At 38.2% G+C, this 14411-nt stretch overlaps 1 protein-coding gene across 2 annotated transcripts in view; it reads left to right on the top strand.

The window, feature by feature from the left end:
• myofl (myoferlin like) overlaps positions 1-14411 on the top strand; it is a 34399-nt gene continuing 19988 nt past the window's right edge. For both annotated transcript variants that reach the window (XM_056242931.1, XM_056242930.1), the window contains exons 1-15: positions 1-144; positions 704-759; positions 873-964; positions 5113-5221; positions 5334-5433; positions 5942-6114; positions 6199-6327; positions 6715-6777; positions 7073-7123; positions 7292-7322; positions 7484-7599; positions 7789-7915; positions 8007-8110; positions 8204-8272; positions 8398-8441. In XM_056242931.1, the coding sequence (XP_056098906.1) occupies positions 57-144; positions 704-759; positions 873-964; positions 5113-5221; positions 5334-5433; positions 5942-6114; positions 6199-6327; positions 6715-6777; positions 7073-7123; positions 7292-7322; positions 7484-7599; positions 7789-7915; positions 8007-8110; positions 8204-8272; positions 8398-8441 (1352 nt within the window). In that variant the 5' untranslated portion in view covers positions 1-56. The remainder of the gene's footprint in view (positions 145-703; positions 760-872; positions 965-5112; positions 5222-5333; positions 5434-5941; positions 6115-6198; positions 6328-6714; positions 6778-7072; positions 7124-7291; positions 7323-7483; positions 7600-7788; positions 7916-8006; positions 8111-8203; positions 8273-8397; positions 8442-14411) is intronic.

Raw genomic sequence — 14411 nt, 5'->3', positions numbered from 1 at the left:
CATGAAGTTTATCTATGTGGTCTTCTGTGCAACCGTAATTCACAACATTTGGCAACATGTTGAAGGTGGTTGTTGAATCCGCCAAAGGAATTCCTAAAAAGACACTTGGAATTCCAGATCCTATCGCAACTATCCTGTTTAAGGGTAAGTCTTCCCGGGTTTTTTTTTCCCCTCTCAAGAGGTTTATTTTATTCTATTTTATTGAGACCTATGTATTAAATACTATATTTAAAATGTAAACTTAATCATAGTTTACTGAGTAGGCTAACTGACAAGTTGAGCAGATGAAGTCGATGCATTTTTACAAATATTTACAATATGAGGTTTTCTAAAGCGATTTAACTAGTTTTTCATATGTGTTATGTTTGTTTACACGTAAAAGAACAGCACATTTCCTTATAAGGGATTGGAATGACCCATCGTTAGGGAAAACTTGTCCCTCCCTTCACTGCAAAATGTGGAAATGTGCAGTTGTTATTTCAACCTAAAATATCTTTTAGGTGACCCTTAAAAATGACTTTCAATTGTGCAAACCTAATGTATATTACTGCATAAAGCACATTCTTCATTATAATCATATTTAAAATAATATATATATATATATAAATATGATGATGTTCTGAGTAACTGTGGGGATGTTATATTAATATTATAACTTATGTATTTGGATGGTCATAAAAAAATGTAAATAAATACATTTCAGGTGAAAAAAAGAAAACAAAAGCCATTGACAAAGAATTAAATCCTGTGTGGAATGAGGTCAGTACAAGTCATTTATTTCTCTCTTTTTTGTTGTTGTTGTTGGACACTTATGTCATTTAAATTGATGCATCTTAAATGTGGATAACCGAGACCTGATTTTGCTATTTCAGATCATTGAGTTTGATTTGAAAGGTTCCCCATTGGATTCCTCGTCATTCATTGATGTGGTTGTGAAAGACTACGAAACCATTGGAAAAGACAAGTATGTGTGCATCCACCATTGATTTACTGCATGAGCCTTTTTGGGTTCTAATAAGTCATAATATGGCATGTGTGGTAAAAGAAAAGATCATTGCTTTACATTGGGTGGTATTTTACATTTGAGTTGGGCGTGCTTGCTATCCTGCCTATCATATCATATATGCGCATTACTGTATGTGTAAATTGTATATAGTTGAAATCACTGCAGTGTAAATGATAAACCTAAGGGAGTCTTGTATGAGAAAATGGAAAGGGTACTTTTGTAAATGCTCTGTGAATAAACATTTATAGAAATTAGTTAGTGCAGAGCTAGACATGAACACCTTTAAAACCTCACTGCCACACCTAACAACCTTGTCTAAACTTGCAGTGTTATTTATGCAGGCGAGAGACTCCAGGCAGTCAAAGCACTTTAGATGATTCCTTTAAAAAGTTTCCTTTGTTAGATACACATGTAGTCAAACCTATAGCTCGGTCTTTAACTAGTGAACATTTGGTTTGGTTCAGAAGGCAGTTTTTCTTCCATGTGGCACGTTTTACTGTGCAAAGTCTGCCACGATAATGAACTTTCCATGAGTCATGCATCTGACTTCTCCATGGCACTTTTTTCTCCCCCCCCCCCCAGTTTGCAGAGTCTCATACACATCTCAAACGCATCATACTTGCTGGAGTTTGTATTCTTTGTTGCCACTGGCTGAGTAACCTAGCAACAAATTTGGGAAAAAAGTTAACTTGTGAAACCTTGTAGTTGCCAGACTACCTGAATCACCAATGTATTTACAGGTATTTAAGAGGGATGAAATCTGCTTTTTAAATTCACGATTGCCTTTATCCTTATTTGGACATTTAAAATAGCTTTTGTAGGGGAATTCATTTGGAGGAATCCTATCTTAATCATAGTTTATGACTCATAGATATCATGTGCATAGTTTCCAATCTATTTTGGACTTATTCTCTGGGCCTACGTCAAGTTTATGAAGACCGCAGTGCTTGACAAAAGAAATGCCAGCAGATATTTTTGGCCTGAAAAAAGCAAAAGAAAATAGAAAAAGTTTACTGAATATTTACAGAAAGAGTTTAAATATTCCAGAATTGTGTTCCAGAACAGACAATCTAATGCAGGCAACCTTCTGAAGTATTTTTAAGAAGAAAAAAAGCCATAACAGTCATCAAGTGAACTCTGACAGGGCGATCAGGACCCTAATGCAAAGTAGGCCTATAGTCTGGTTTATTTTGTGATTATGTCAGATGACTGTACATATTCCATGTATTACACAACATGCAGGTTAATCTCCATATGATGTTGAGTCTTGTCCACATGGTGAATGTATCAGCTGCGATGGTGCTGTGCAAACAGGATGTGTATGCTTGTGCTGTGACGTAAATTATTTATATTACACTCTTACTCACTTAACATTATGTGTGTCTTCACTGAAGTTGTGTTCTCGTGCAACCCCCCTCTGAAGTTGCTGTATTTATCCCCTCTGCCTGGCACACAAGTCCCTGGCCTAGTGTAATAGCTTCCAGATGTTTTTTCTTTCTGCTTCCTTCTCAGTGCTTTCCAGCATTATATATCAGTTTTGGATCTTCTGTAAAGCAATCAGGAGTTAAAGGGGACATGGAAAACGTAGACACACTTAAAAGTTTACGGCACAATTCATTAGACACAATCACATTAACAAATTAATGCACATTCTTTACAGTGAAGCAGTATTAAAGAAAATACTACAATTAAATGCCTCTCTCACAACAAAACAGCTAAATTGTATTTACACTAACATTCAAAAGTTGCCTGTAGGTTGTATTTTTTTTCTAAAACAAATACTTTTATTCATCGAGGATGCATTAAAGTCCCGCTGTAGTCAATAATGGTAAAAAGCATCTTTGATCACCAAAATTACATATTTAAAGTTTGTGAAAAAAAACACGCCTCCGTTTTTTTAAATAGAGGTTATTCAACGTCTCCCCTACATTTAGACAGGTGGGCAAATGCATTTTTGTCGCAGTGCATGCATTGTCTTAGTTTGGATAGCATGTCGTGAGTAAAAGTGATAAAAAAACTAATAAAAAAAACTCATTACTTCTTGTGGCCTGCGTATTCACAACGAGTACAAATAGCAAGGCAGATTAAGACTAGGCGATTTCCTAGGCAGATATTGACTTGGGACTATATTGGGGTGAAGCACAGACGAAGCACTGCTATTTGGGCGCAGAGATATCACGCAACACCTGAAATCCCCCAACTTTTATCAACATATGGTGTGACCGGCACCGAATATCTTCGATATGTCAAGTATGCACCAAGTATGCACTGAGACAAAAATGCGTTTGCCCACCTGTCTAAATGTAGGGGAGACGTTGAATAACCTCTATTTCAAAAAACGGTGGCATGTTCCTTTAAAATAGCTTGAATGTAACTCTACACCCTTAGTATAAGCGGGTCCATGGCTATGCAAATGAACCCCGCCTCCACTCACTACCTGATCCACTCGCTCAACTTTACTATGGTAAACGCTGCACAATGGCAAGTCGAAATACTGGTTTAATTCAGCCATATTTGTTTGAACCAGAAACTGATTAAGAAGTGGAAGAGTGAATTATAATAGGCTTGTCTACTAGTCGATGTATCAGAATGGTAATACGTTTTATGTATCGCTCTTTACAATGTCGGACACATAACGGTAATTAATGTGATTAGCCTTTTGCTTGACTGTTATTACCGTAAACAGCTAATAATGTGTTGCTAATGTTACACAAACCATGTTCCTTTTCGCCATCACAGAGTCAGACAGCTGCCTTGTAAAAATCAGCATCCTTAGAAATTCTTTGAACAACTTAGAATTCTCCTGCTGTATTGCTAAATGTACCCGATTTTTCATATTTTTGAGACTGTCTTTGGTTCACTGCAGTTTTTAAGAAAAAATACTTGCAATGATGACTTATGAATTTGAAAATGCTTTGTCTTAAAGCATATTAAAAACACCAAGTAGACATAAACAAAATAAAAAACTTGATTTTCACCACAGATTTTTTCTTAAATGAATTGAAAGTAACAGTAAAGACATTTATTATTTTACAAAAGATTTCTATTCCAAATAAGTTCTGTTGAAGGGAACTGAAAAAATGTAGCTCTGTTTCCACAAAAACATCAAGCAGCACAACCTTTTGAAACTTTGATAAAAATGAGAAACGTTACGGTAGCACCACATCAGCATGTTCGAATGATTTCTGAAAGATCTTGTGACACCGAAGACTGAAGTATGCATTCAAAAATCTTAACTATGAAATTTCGAATGGTAGTGAATGTGATTTTATAGATAAAAGAAGTAAGTTCTTTTTAATAAAAATCTAATAATAATGTTTCACGAGTTCACACATATGAAATCAAATGTAATATTAATGCGTATTTGGCTTGCTGTCTGGGGGAATTTTGACTGAACCCAGAGTACTCCCCCTATACTGGGGTAGACCCAGCCGAGTGTGAGGTGATGGGGTGGTGGAGGGATGCTGAGAGACTTGTCGTGAGACAGGAGGTGAGGAAAAGCTTTATTTATACCGGCTTCCTCTTGAGTTGATTGGTTGATTAGCTGAACATGCTCCTCCCGAACTTTGTTACATAAAACTTCATTTAGTCAAAGACAAAAACAGCCACTGCATGTTTTAACATGTTCTTGAAGGAATTTTAGATTCAGACATTTTCCAAATGTTGTGGAATAAATATGACTGATTCTTGACATCCACATTTCTGGCATGTTGAAATGTGGTGGTTGAGCCCACCCAAGATAAGTCCTTTTGCTGTGTCACCCTGATTCACCAGCCATTGCGAAAGTACAAATGGTCTCTTTCAGGTGTCTTTGTGAACTTTTTTTCAGAGAGTTTTGACTGAACTTGTCCAGGGTGAGAAAAGCTGAAGTGAAACCGAATAATGCAATATACGTTTCCAAAATCTCATCAGAGTTTCCCCCCTTTTTTTGATTTCAAGTAGTGAAACAATGTCAAAGGAACAGTGTTTGAAGTGGAAGTTTTCTTAATGTAATTATATACTCTACAACAGTACCAACAAAAGCACAGAGTTGCATAAACACTTTCCAATTTGTGTAAAAATGAAATTTTCTTCCCTGTTTAGTATTATTTTCTTCTGCTTTCTAGATTTATTGGTTCTACAAAGATCTTTCTTAAAGACTTGGCTGCTGGTCAGACCAGATCTCTTCCTTCCAAGAACATTCCTCTCATTAATGAGAAGAAACAGGAAATTGGGGTAAAATTCGGGGGTTTTTTTGTACAGTATGGATCAACTAAAATAAAAATAATGATACTGACTAACTTAAAATAACTTTTCTAACTGTATGTCTCTGCATTTACTACTTTAGGCAACTATCAGTTTAACAATTGGTTATGAGCCACCTGCAAGTACCGTCCCAAACCCAAATGATCAGAACATCGGAGATGCCCACACTGGAGATACTGCAGGTTATTTCGATTTTCTTACATCTTACTGGCCTACATAAGCTGTTTTTCTTTTATTAACTAGTTGAGATAGATTGCCCTACAGGGCTTCAGGAATATTATAGGCCTTTGTGTTTACATACAGTATGGAAATGATTGATGCAAATGAGTGACAGAAAATGGATCACCCAAAAAAAAAGAACAAAAAAAAGAACGCTGCCACATTGAGTCTGTGTTCCTAACAATAATAATGATTCATATCATAACCAAACTGAAAAACTAGTTTGCAAAAAAAAGATAAGAAATGTTTCATGCTCCTATTGTTTTTTAATTAACCAAATTATATTATATTATATTATGAATATTTATTATGTATCTGTAATATTAATAATTAATATTAATGTGTATTGTTTTTTATGTTATTTTTTATATATTTATTTATAATATATATATATATATATATATATATATATATATATATATATATATATATATATGTATGTGTATATATATCTGTTGGCTTTGCTTTTAGTTGGTGAAGAGGAGAAAGGTGTTGATAGTGATGAAGATGTAGGTGATGTGACCGAGCCAGGGGCACCTGGAGTTTCTCCCTCTGGACAGCCTGGAAGAAAAGACTCAAAAAAGATGGTTCGTACCACTCGGAAGAGGCAAAAAGCTCTGGCCAACAAACCCCAAGATTTCCAGGTATGTGTTCTTATTTCTAAATGTCATATCTGAAAGGTGTGTGAGCTTTTAGGGATTTAATCCATTAACATTGTTTTCACTTAGATTCGTATTCGAGTAATTGAGGGTCGACAGTTACCTGGCAATAACATAAAGCCAGTCACCAAAGTAAGTGTGTGCGGACAGACACACAGAACAAGGATTCGAAGAGGAAACAATCCGTTCTTTGATGAGGTATTTTGTTTTTCATTGAGCCCATCTGACGTCTTGTTAAAATAATACATATTGCCTTGTTTTTGGTCACTAGATTGTTTTTCCTAGAGAAACCTTTCTTTCTCTGGACTGCTTCATGGCTTTAGTCTGCTCCGCCTCACTCTGCACTGCACCTGTTTTGGCTAAAACCCTGCTGGCCCACTTCCTTCCTTTTGACCTGATTTTTCTTTCTATCTCACACTTGCCTCAGTGAGTCTACAATCTATTAATTTCTCAATTCACACAAATGTTCAGTTGAGGCTCCTTTAACCAAAAGTGCTGTTTCTTTTTGCATTTCATGGCTAGTGAGATTTACTTTTTGTCCACTGTGTTGTGAATATGATTTAATTTACACGGCTGTTTCCGTAGATTTTCTTCTACAATGTCACCATGCTGCCTTCTGAGCTTTTTGATGAGAGCATCATGATCCGGGTAAGAATGGTCTTGATATGGTCCTGGCACAACACAATCTCCACAAGAAGACATGTTCCTTGAGTAGCATTCTATCAACCAACCCTATAATGGTAAAATCTAAGGACTCTGATTGGTTGAAAACAATGTTGTTTCTGGATCAACTCAGGACGAGGATCCAGGAACATGTCTCCTTGTACATTTTAATATAATTTTATATTTGCTGCTGAGAGAGTTTGCACTTTAGTTCATAGATTATGGTTGCAGCTTTTTTATTGTATGTCTAATACTATATATATTTCTCTCTTAAATCTAGGTTTATAATGCCTACTCCCTGAGAGCAGATAGTCTTATGGGGGAGTTTAAGGTACACTTTCATATAATCCACACAATCCTAATGTCATTTGAATATATTTACCATGTGTTCATGGCTTGTTTAGAATCCTAATATCTAATTCATATCAAACATTTGTGAAGAGTACTTTGATGTTTGAGTGTGCGTCCTTATAAACTCTTTCAAACACTGTTTTAACAGCTGGATGTTGGCTATATCTACGATGAGCCTGGTATGTGAAGAGTTTGGCTGTTGGATTACAAACTGTTATATTGTGCTATGCAACGATACAAATTTGTGTAATGGTTAAACAGTTTAAGCATGGTCACACCACTACATATTCATATTTGTGTAATGTTTTTTCTTTCATAATCTGTGGTGTGTCCCTGTCAGGCCATGCAATTATGAGGAAGTGGCTGCTGCTAAGTGACCCAGATGACTCCATTTCTGGAGCCAGAGGATACCTGAAAGTTAGCATGTTCATAGTTGGCACCGGAGACGAACTTCCGGTAAGTTCCTAAGTACATGTCACTCTGAAAGTTTAAAAGAATTATCAGGCATTTTCAGGAACAGTTCACTCTGTTTTACAACTGGCAGTTTCACCATTTAGAATTGAATTAATTTGTCAGAGCCAAGAGTCTGACAAATAGTACAGTTGCACCTTAGGCGATCTGAGTTTGAGTTAACTTGTTGGTCAGGTGGAAAAGCGAGAAGTCAATGAGGAACAGGATGACATTGAAAGTAACTTGCTGCTGCCAGCTGGAGTTGCTTTACGATGGGCTACGCTGAGTCTGAAAATCTACCGAGCTGAGGACATGCCACAGAGTAATCATGACAGCAACACACCACTGCAATTCTATATACTGCCATTTCTATTCTCATAGTCAGTAACATACTTTTTTCACATCATGTTCAGTGGATGACGCATTTGCCCAGACGGTAAAGCACTTATTTGGCGGAACAGATGAAAAGAAAAATTTGGTGGATCCTTTTCTAGAAGTAAATTTTGCTGGCAAAAAGGTAAAAATTAAAAAGAATCGATGTTAATTGTAGAAGAATTAGAATGATTGGTAAAGGATTGTGATGACTTGCTTCTTCTTTTTTTTATTTAAGGTATGTACAAAGATTGTGGAGAAGAATGCCAATCCAGAGTGGAATCAGCTGATTCACCTGCAGGTTAAGGTAGGAAGGGTGATAACCTGGTACTATGTTAATAGGTTAATACAAATGATTATAGGTTAATATAAAATTCAATTTTGACAATTTCCATGAAACAATTACTATATCTCTTCAATCTTTCCTTTTAGTTCCCATCAATGTGTGAACGTATCAAGCTCACTGCCTTTGACTGGTAAGTTCTTTATATGACTAATAATTTTACAGAGCTGACATGTATATATATACATTACCATTCAAAAGTTTGGGGTCTGTAAGATATTTAATGTTTTTGAAAGAAGTCCCTTATGCTTACAACGACTGCATTTATTTGATCAAAAATACAGTGAAAACAGTAGGCCTATATATATTGTGAAATATCACATATATAACTATTTTATATTTTAAAATGTATTCCTGTAATGGCAAATATATTTGTAGATTTTTTTTTTGGTGAATAGAAAACTCAAAAGAAATAAAAAAACTTTTGGTACCCTGTAAGGTTACACGCTATTTCGATGGTCCACTTCAGACATCTATCAATAAATTACAGGAACGTCTGTCTGTCTGTCTGTCTGTCTGTTATTCACATATCTCTCGAACCATTAGTCCTATGGATTTCAACTTGACAGGTGTCTTGCTATGGGCACAAGTAAGTGTAGTGCCGAGTTTGACGTTGTTTGGATTAGAAATGCAAAAGATATCGTTAAATATATCGATAGCACACATTGAAGAAGCACTGAAGAAGCAAGTCAAGTCAAGTCACATTTATTTATATAGCGCTTTTCACAATACAGATTGCATCAAAGCAGCTTCACAGTGATAACATGAAAGTAGTACAACACAGTTCAATAATATTGTTGAATATTAAATATCCCCAACTAAGCAAGCCAAAAGCAAGGCGACAGTGGCAAGGAACCAAAACTCCATCAGATTGGATGGAGAAAAAAACCTTGGGAGAACCCAGGCTAGTCAGGGGCCAGTTCTCCTCTGGCTAACAATCATAGGGTTTTAAAGAAGCTTTACAGTAAGTCCATATCAGAGAGTACCTGGAAAAAATACATTTAGTTAATCATGTAATATTTAGGGGATAACATATCGCCGGCGTTGAGTCGTCTCTTCGCAGGCGTTGAGTCGTCTCTTCACAGGCGTTGGTCTTCTCATCACAGGCGTTGAGGCATCCGAAATCCCCGTGAGAGGCAGGATACCAAACTGGAGCCTACGAACGCCATTTTTCTCGGGACAAGCGTCCCGAGATAACAGCAGAAAGGCAGATGGGAAATAATTAGCATAGCTGATGTTCATAATGATTTCCATTACACGGGAGTAGGTGTTAGAAAACCATAATCTCACAACTCTCCGTAACCCAAACTCTCCGCAACCCAACCGCAACCATACGGACCGACCCGTTTGTCTATAAGGCTGTCGAGCCCCACTGGTGCGTTAAGCAGTTTCAGTGGCAAACGGTTCCGTATGGCATAGCAGAGGACTAAAAGGTAAGCATTATGTGAATGCTTGACTAAAGAGACACGTCTTTAGTCTAGTTTTAAACTGTGTCAGCGAGTCAGAGCATCGGACCGTATCGGGAAGGCTATTCCAGAGTTTTGGAGCTAAATGCGAGAATGCCCTCCCTCCTTTCGTGGACTTCGATATCCTAGGAATGACCAGAAGCCTTGAATTTAGTGATCTTAGAGAACGCGGTGGATTGTAGGGCGAAAGAAGGTCCGTTAAGTACATAGGAGCTAAACCATTAAGGGCTTTATAGGTCAGTAGTAGTACTTTGTAATTGATACGGAACTTAATAGGTAACCAGTGCAGAGATGATAAAATCGGTGTTATATGATCATATTTTCTTGATCTAGTAAGAACTCTAGCGGCTGCATTTTGCACTAACTGTAGCTTGTTTATTGAGGATGCAGGACAACCAGCTAATAAAGCATTACAGTAATCTAGTCTCGAGGTCATGAATGCATGAACTAACTTTTCTGCATCAGAAACAGATAGCATGTTACGTAATTTAGCAATGTTTCTAAGGTGGAAAAAGGCTGTTCTTGTAACAGATGAAATATGATTTTCGAAAGACAAGTTGCGGTCTAGTATAACACCCAGGTCTTTTACTGTAGTGGAAAAAGTAACAGGGCATCCTTCTATATTAAAGTCGTATTGTAAGAGGTTTTGTGTGTAGTTTTTTGGACCAATAAGTAATACCTCCGTTTTATCTGAATTTAATAGCAGGAAATTACGCGTCATCCAGCATTTTATATCTTTGAGACATTCTGTCAATTTAGATGAGGTAATGTTTTCATCTGGTCGTGATGAAATATATAATTGAGTGTCGTCAGCATAACAGTGGAAATTAATTCCATGTTTTCTTATAATATTACCAAGTGGCAGCATATATATTGAGAATAGCAGAGGGCCTAGCACCGATCCTTGCGGTACTCCGTAGTCTACTGACGTTAACTTTGATTTTCCCCCGTGTAAAGAGACAAAATGATAACGGTCAGATAAGTACGATCTAAACCAGCTTAATGCCTGTCCCTGAACACCAGTGTAGTTTTGTAGTCGATCCAAGAGTATTTTATGATCTATAGTGTCGAACGCGGCGCTAAGATCAAGTAGGACTAGTATTGAGATACAGCCTTGGTCAGAAGCTAAGACTAGATCATTTGTAATTTTAACTAGCGCAGTTTCTGTACTATGATGCGGTCTGAATCCTGACTGGAATTTTTCATAGATATCATTTTCTTGCAAAAAAGAGCACAGTTGAGCGGATACAACTTTTTCTAGTATTTTGGACATAAATGGAAGATTTGAAATGGGTCTGTAATTTGCTAGGTTATTTGGATCTAGTTGCGGTTTCTTAATGAGAGGTTTTATTACTGCCAACTTGAATATTCTTGGAACATGACCTAAGAATAAAGACGAGTTAATAATATTAAGAAGAGGCTCTTCCACTACAGGTAACACTTCTTTCAGTAGTTTAGTGGGTATTGGATCTAATGAGCATGTTGTTGGTTTAGATGCAATAATAAGTTTATTTAGCTCTTCCTGTCCTATCGTTGCAAAGCGGTGTAGTTGTTCTTGAGGGACGATAATTGAGGCTGAATCATAAGAGACCATAGAGGATTGTACATTTATAATTGTGTTTCGAATGCTTTCTATTTTCTCATTGAAATAATTCATAAAATCATTACTACTAAACTGTAACGGTATATTTTGCTCTGGTGATGTCTGTTTATTTGTTAGTCTAGCCACGGTGTTAAATAAGAACCTTGGATTATTTTGGTTATTTTCTATTAGTTTGCGGAGGTGCTCAGCCCTGGCTGTTTTTAGAGCCTTTTTATAACGTGACATACTGTCTTTCCACGCGATTCTAAAGACCTCTAAATTAGTTTGTTTCCATTTACGCTCTAGGTTACGAGTTTCTCTCTTGATATCATGCGTAACACTGTTGTACCATGGTGCTTTAGTTTTCTCTTTAACCTTTTTTAATCTAATTGGTGCAACAATATCTAATGTACTAGTGAAAATGGTGCTCAAACTGCTAGTCATTTCCTCTAGTTCATCTGTTAGTTTGGGTTCACTGAGCAGCTGAGATAGATCAGGTAAGCTATTTGAGAATCTATCTATAGTGGTTGGAAGGATTGTTCTGCCTGGTCTATAACGTGGCGCAACATGACATATTTCAGCAGTACGTATTATGCACGTTACCATGTAATGATCAGTGACATCATCACTTTGCGGTATAATATCTATATCAGTTGGATTGGTTCCATATGATATAATTAAATCTAGTGTATGATTTAGACGATGAGTGGGACCACGGACGTTTTGCTTGACCCCAAAGGAGTTTAATAAATCTGTAAACGCAGCCCCTAAGGCATCATTTTTGTTGTCTACGTGTATGTTAAAATCTCCAACAATTATTGCTTTATCGACATTGACCAATAGATCCGAGAGAAAGTCTGCAAACTCTTTTAGAAATTCAGCATATGGCCCTGGAGGTCTATATACAGTAGCCAAGGCTAGAGATAATATGGATTTCTTTCTTACATCTAAGAGCGTAACATTTAGCATAAGTACTTCAAACGAATTAAATCTGTGACCTGTTTTCTGAGAAATATTAAGAATATCTTTATAGATTGTTGCAACACCGCCGCCACGACCAGTCAGACGGGGCTCATGCTTATAACAGTATCTTGGCGGAGTAGACTCATTTAGACCGAAATACTCATTTGGTTTAAGCCAGGTTTCAGTAAGGCAAAGTATATCGAAATTATTATCTGTGACCATTTCATTTACAATAACCGCTTTAGGTGTGAGCGATCTAATGTTTAGAAGACCTAGCTTTAGAAATTCTTTTTGTTCACTGATATTTAGATTTTCTGGTTTAATTACAATAAGATTTTTGCTAGATCCTGCACTAGATTTATTGTTTGGCTTCACTAAAGGAGGAATAGACACAGTTTCTATATAATGTTCTTCACTACGTATATCAATTAAGTTTGGACAGCAAAGACTGTGATTTGGATTTTGACTTATTAGTCATCTGGTGCGTAACGTCTTGGAGATATTATCCGACAGAACAGCCGCTCCGGCACACATTGAAGTTGTGGTTTAAAAACCAGAATAAATAAAGAATAAAGTGCACCAGAATAAATTATAATATTCAGAATTAAACAAGTAACTTTGCTCAAGCGTAGGGTTTTTTCGGAGTTCACTGTCTAGCCTGCTCCCTGAATCGTCATTCATTTGTGGATGTTAACTGAATCCGTAAGACAGCTACACTGTAGCTGACTTACAGATTCAGTAACATCCACAAATGAATAAGCGCGACGATTCAGTGGAGGTTCAGACCTTGGCTGGAGCAGCTACACAGTGAAATCAGAGAAAACGCTACGCTTGAGCAAACAGTTGGTGAATAGGCAACTACAAATGATGGCTGTGAATAAAAAATAATATTTCAATATTTTTAAACCACAACCCTCTAATGTCAGAATGTTTATTTTGGGGAGTGGCCACTCAGTGTGCAGTGTGGAGGGGGAGTGGCCACTCAGTGTGCAGTGTGAGAGGGGGAGTGGCCACTCAGTGTGTAGTATGAGAGGGGGAGTGGCCACTCAGTGTGCAGTGTGGAGGGGGAGTGGCCACTCACTGTGTAGTGTGAGAGGGGGAGTGGCCACTCAGTGTGTAGTGTGAGAGGGGGAGTGGCCACTCAGTGTGTAGTGTGAGAGGGGGAGTGGCCACTCAGTGTGCAGTGTGAGAGGGGGAGTGGCCACTCAGTGTGCAGTGTGAGAGGGGGAGTGGCCACTCACTGTGTAGTGTGAGAGGGGGAGTGGCCACTCAGTGTGTAGTGTGAGAGGGGGAGTGGCCACTCAGTGTGTAGTGTGAGAGGGGGAGTGGCCACTCAGTGTGCAGTGTGAGAGGGGGAGTGGCCACTCAGTGTGCAGTGTGAGAGGGGGAGTGGCCACTCAGTGTGCAGTGTGAAGGGGGAGTGGCCACTCAGTGTGTAGTGTGAGAGGGGGAGTGGCCACTCAGTGTGTAGTGTGAGAGGGGGAGTGGCCACTCAGTGTGCAGTGTGAGAGGGGGAGTGGCCACTCAGTGTGCAGTATGAGAGGGGAAATGGCCACTCAGAGTGCAGTGTGAGAGGGGGAGTGGCCACTCAGTGTGCAGTGTGAGAGGGGAAGTGGCCACTCAGAGTGCAGTGTGAGAGGGGGAGTGGCCACTCAGTGTGCAGTGTGAGAGGGGAAGTGGCCACTCAGAGTGCAGTGTGAGAGGGGGAGTGGCCACTCAGTGTGCAGTGTGAGAGGGGAAGTGGCCACTCAGAGTGCAGTGTGAGAGGGGGAGTGGCCACTCAGTGTGTAGTGTGAGAGGGGAAGTGGCCACTCAGAGTGCAGTGTGAGAGGGGGAGTGGCCACTCAGTGTGCAGTGTGAGAGGGGGAGTGGCCATTTATATAAATGTTAGCAGATATTAAACAGACAGTCTACTAATATTCTAATAACTACCAGTCATTAGAATATTAGTAGACTGTCTTTTTAATATCTGCTAACATTTATATAAATGGCCACTCCCCATAAATGGTTAGTAGAATGTCTAAAGTGGACAATCCATTCTAAACGTTTTGAACAGTAGTGTATAATAATCATAAATATATGTTGGTGCTGT

Source organism: Rhinichthys klamathensis, unplaced genomic scaffold (assembly GCF_029890125.1).
Source record: "Rhinichthys klamathensis goyatoka isolate OS25496 unplaced genomic scaffold, OSU_Roscu_1.1 h1tg000764l_1, whole genome shotgun sequence".
NCBI lineage: Eukaryota > Metazoa > Chordata > Actinopteri > Cypriniformes > Leuciscidae > Rhinichthys > Rhinichthys klamathensis.
This window is presented reverse-complemented; position numbering and strand designations above follow the sequence as displayed.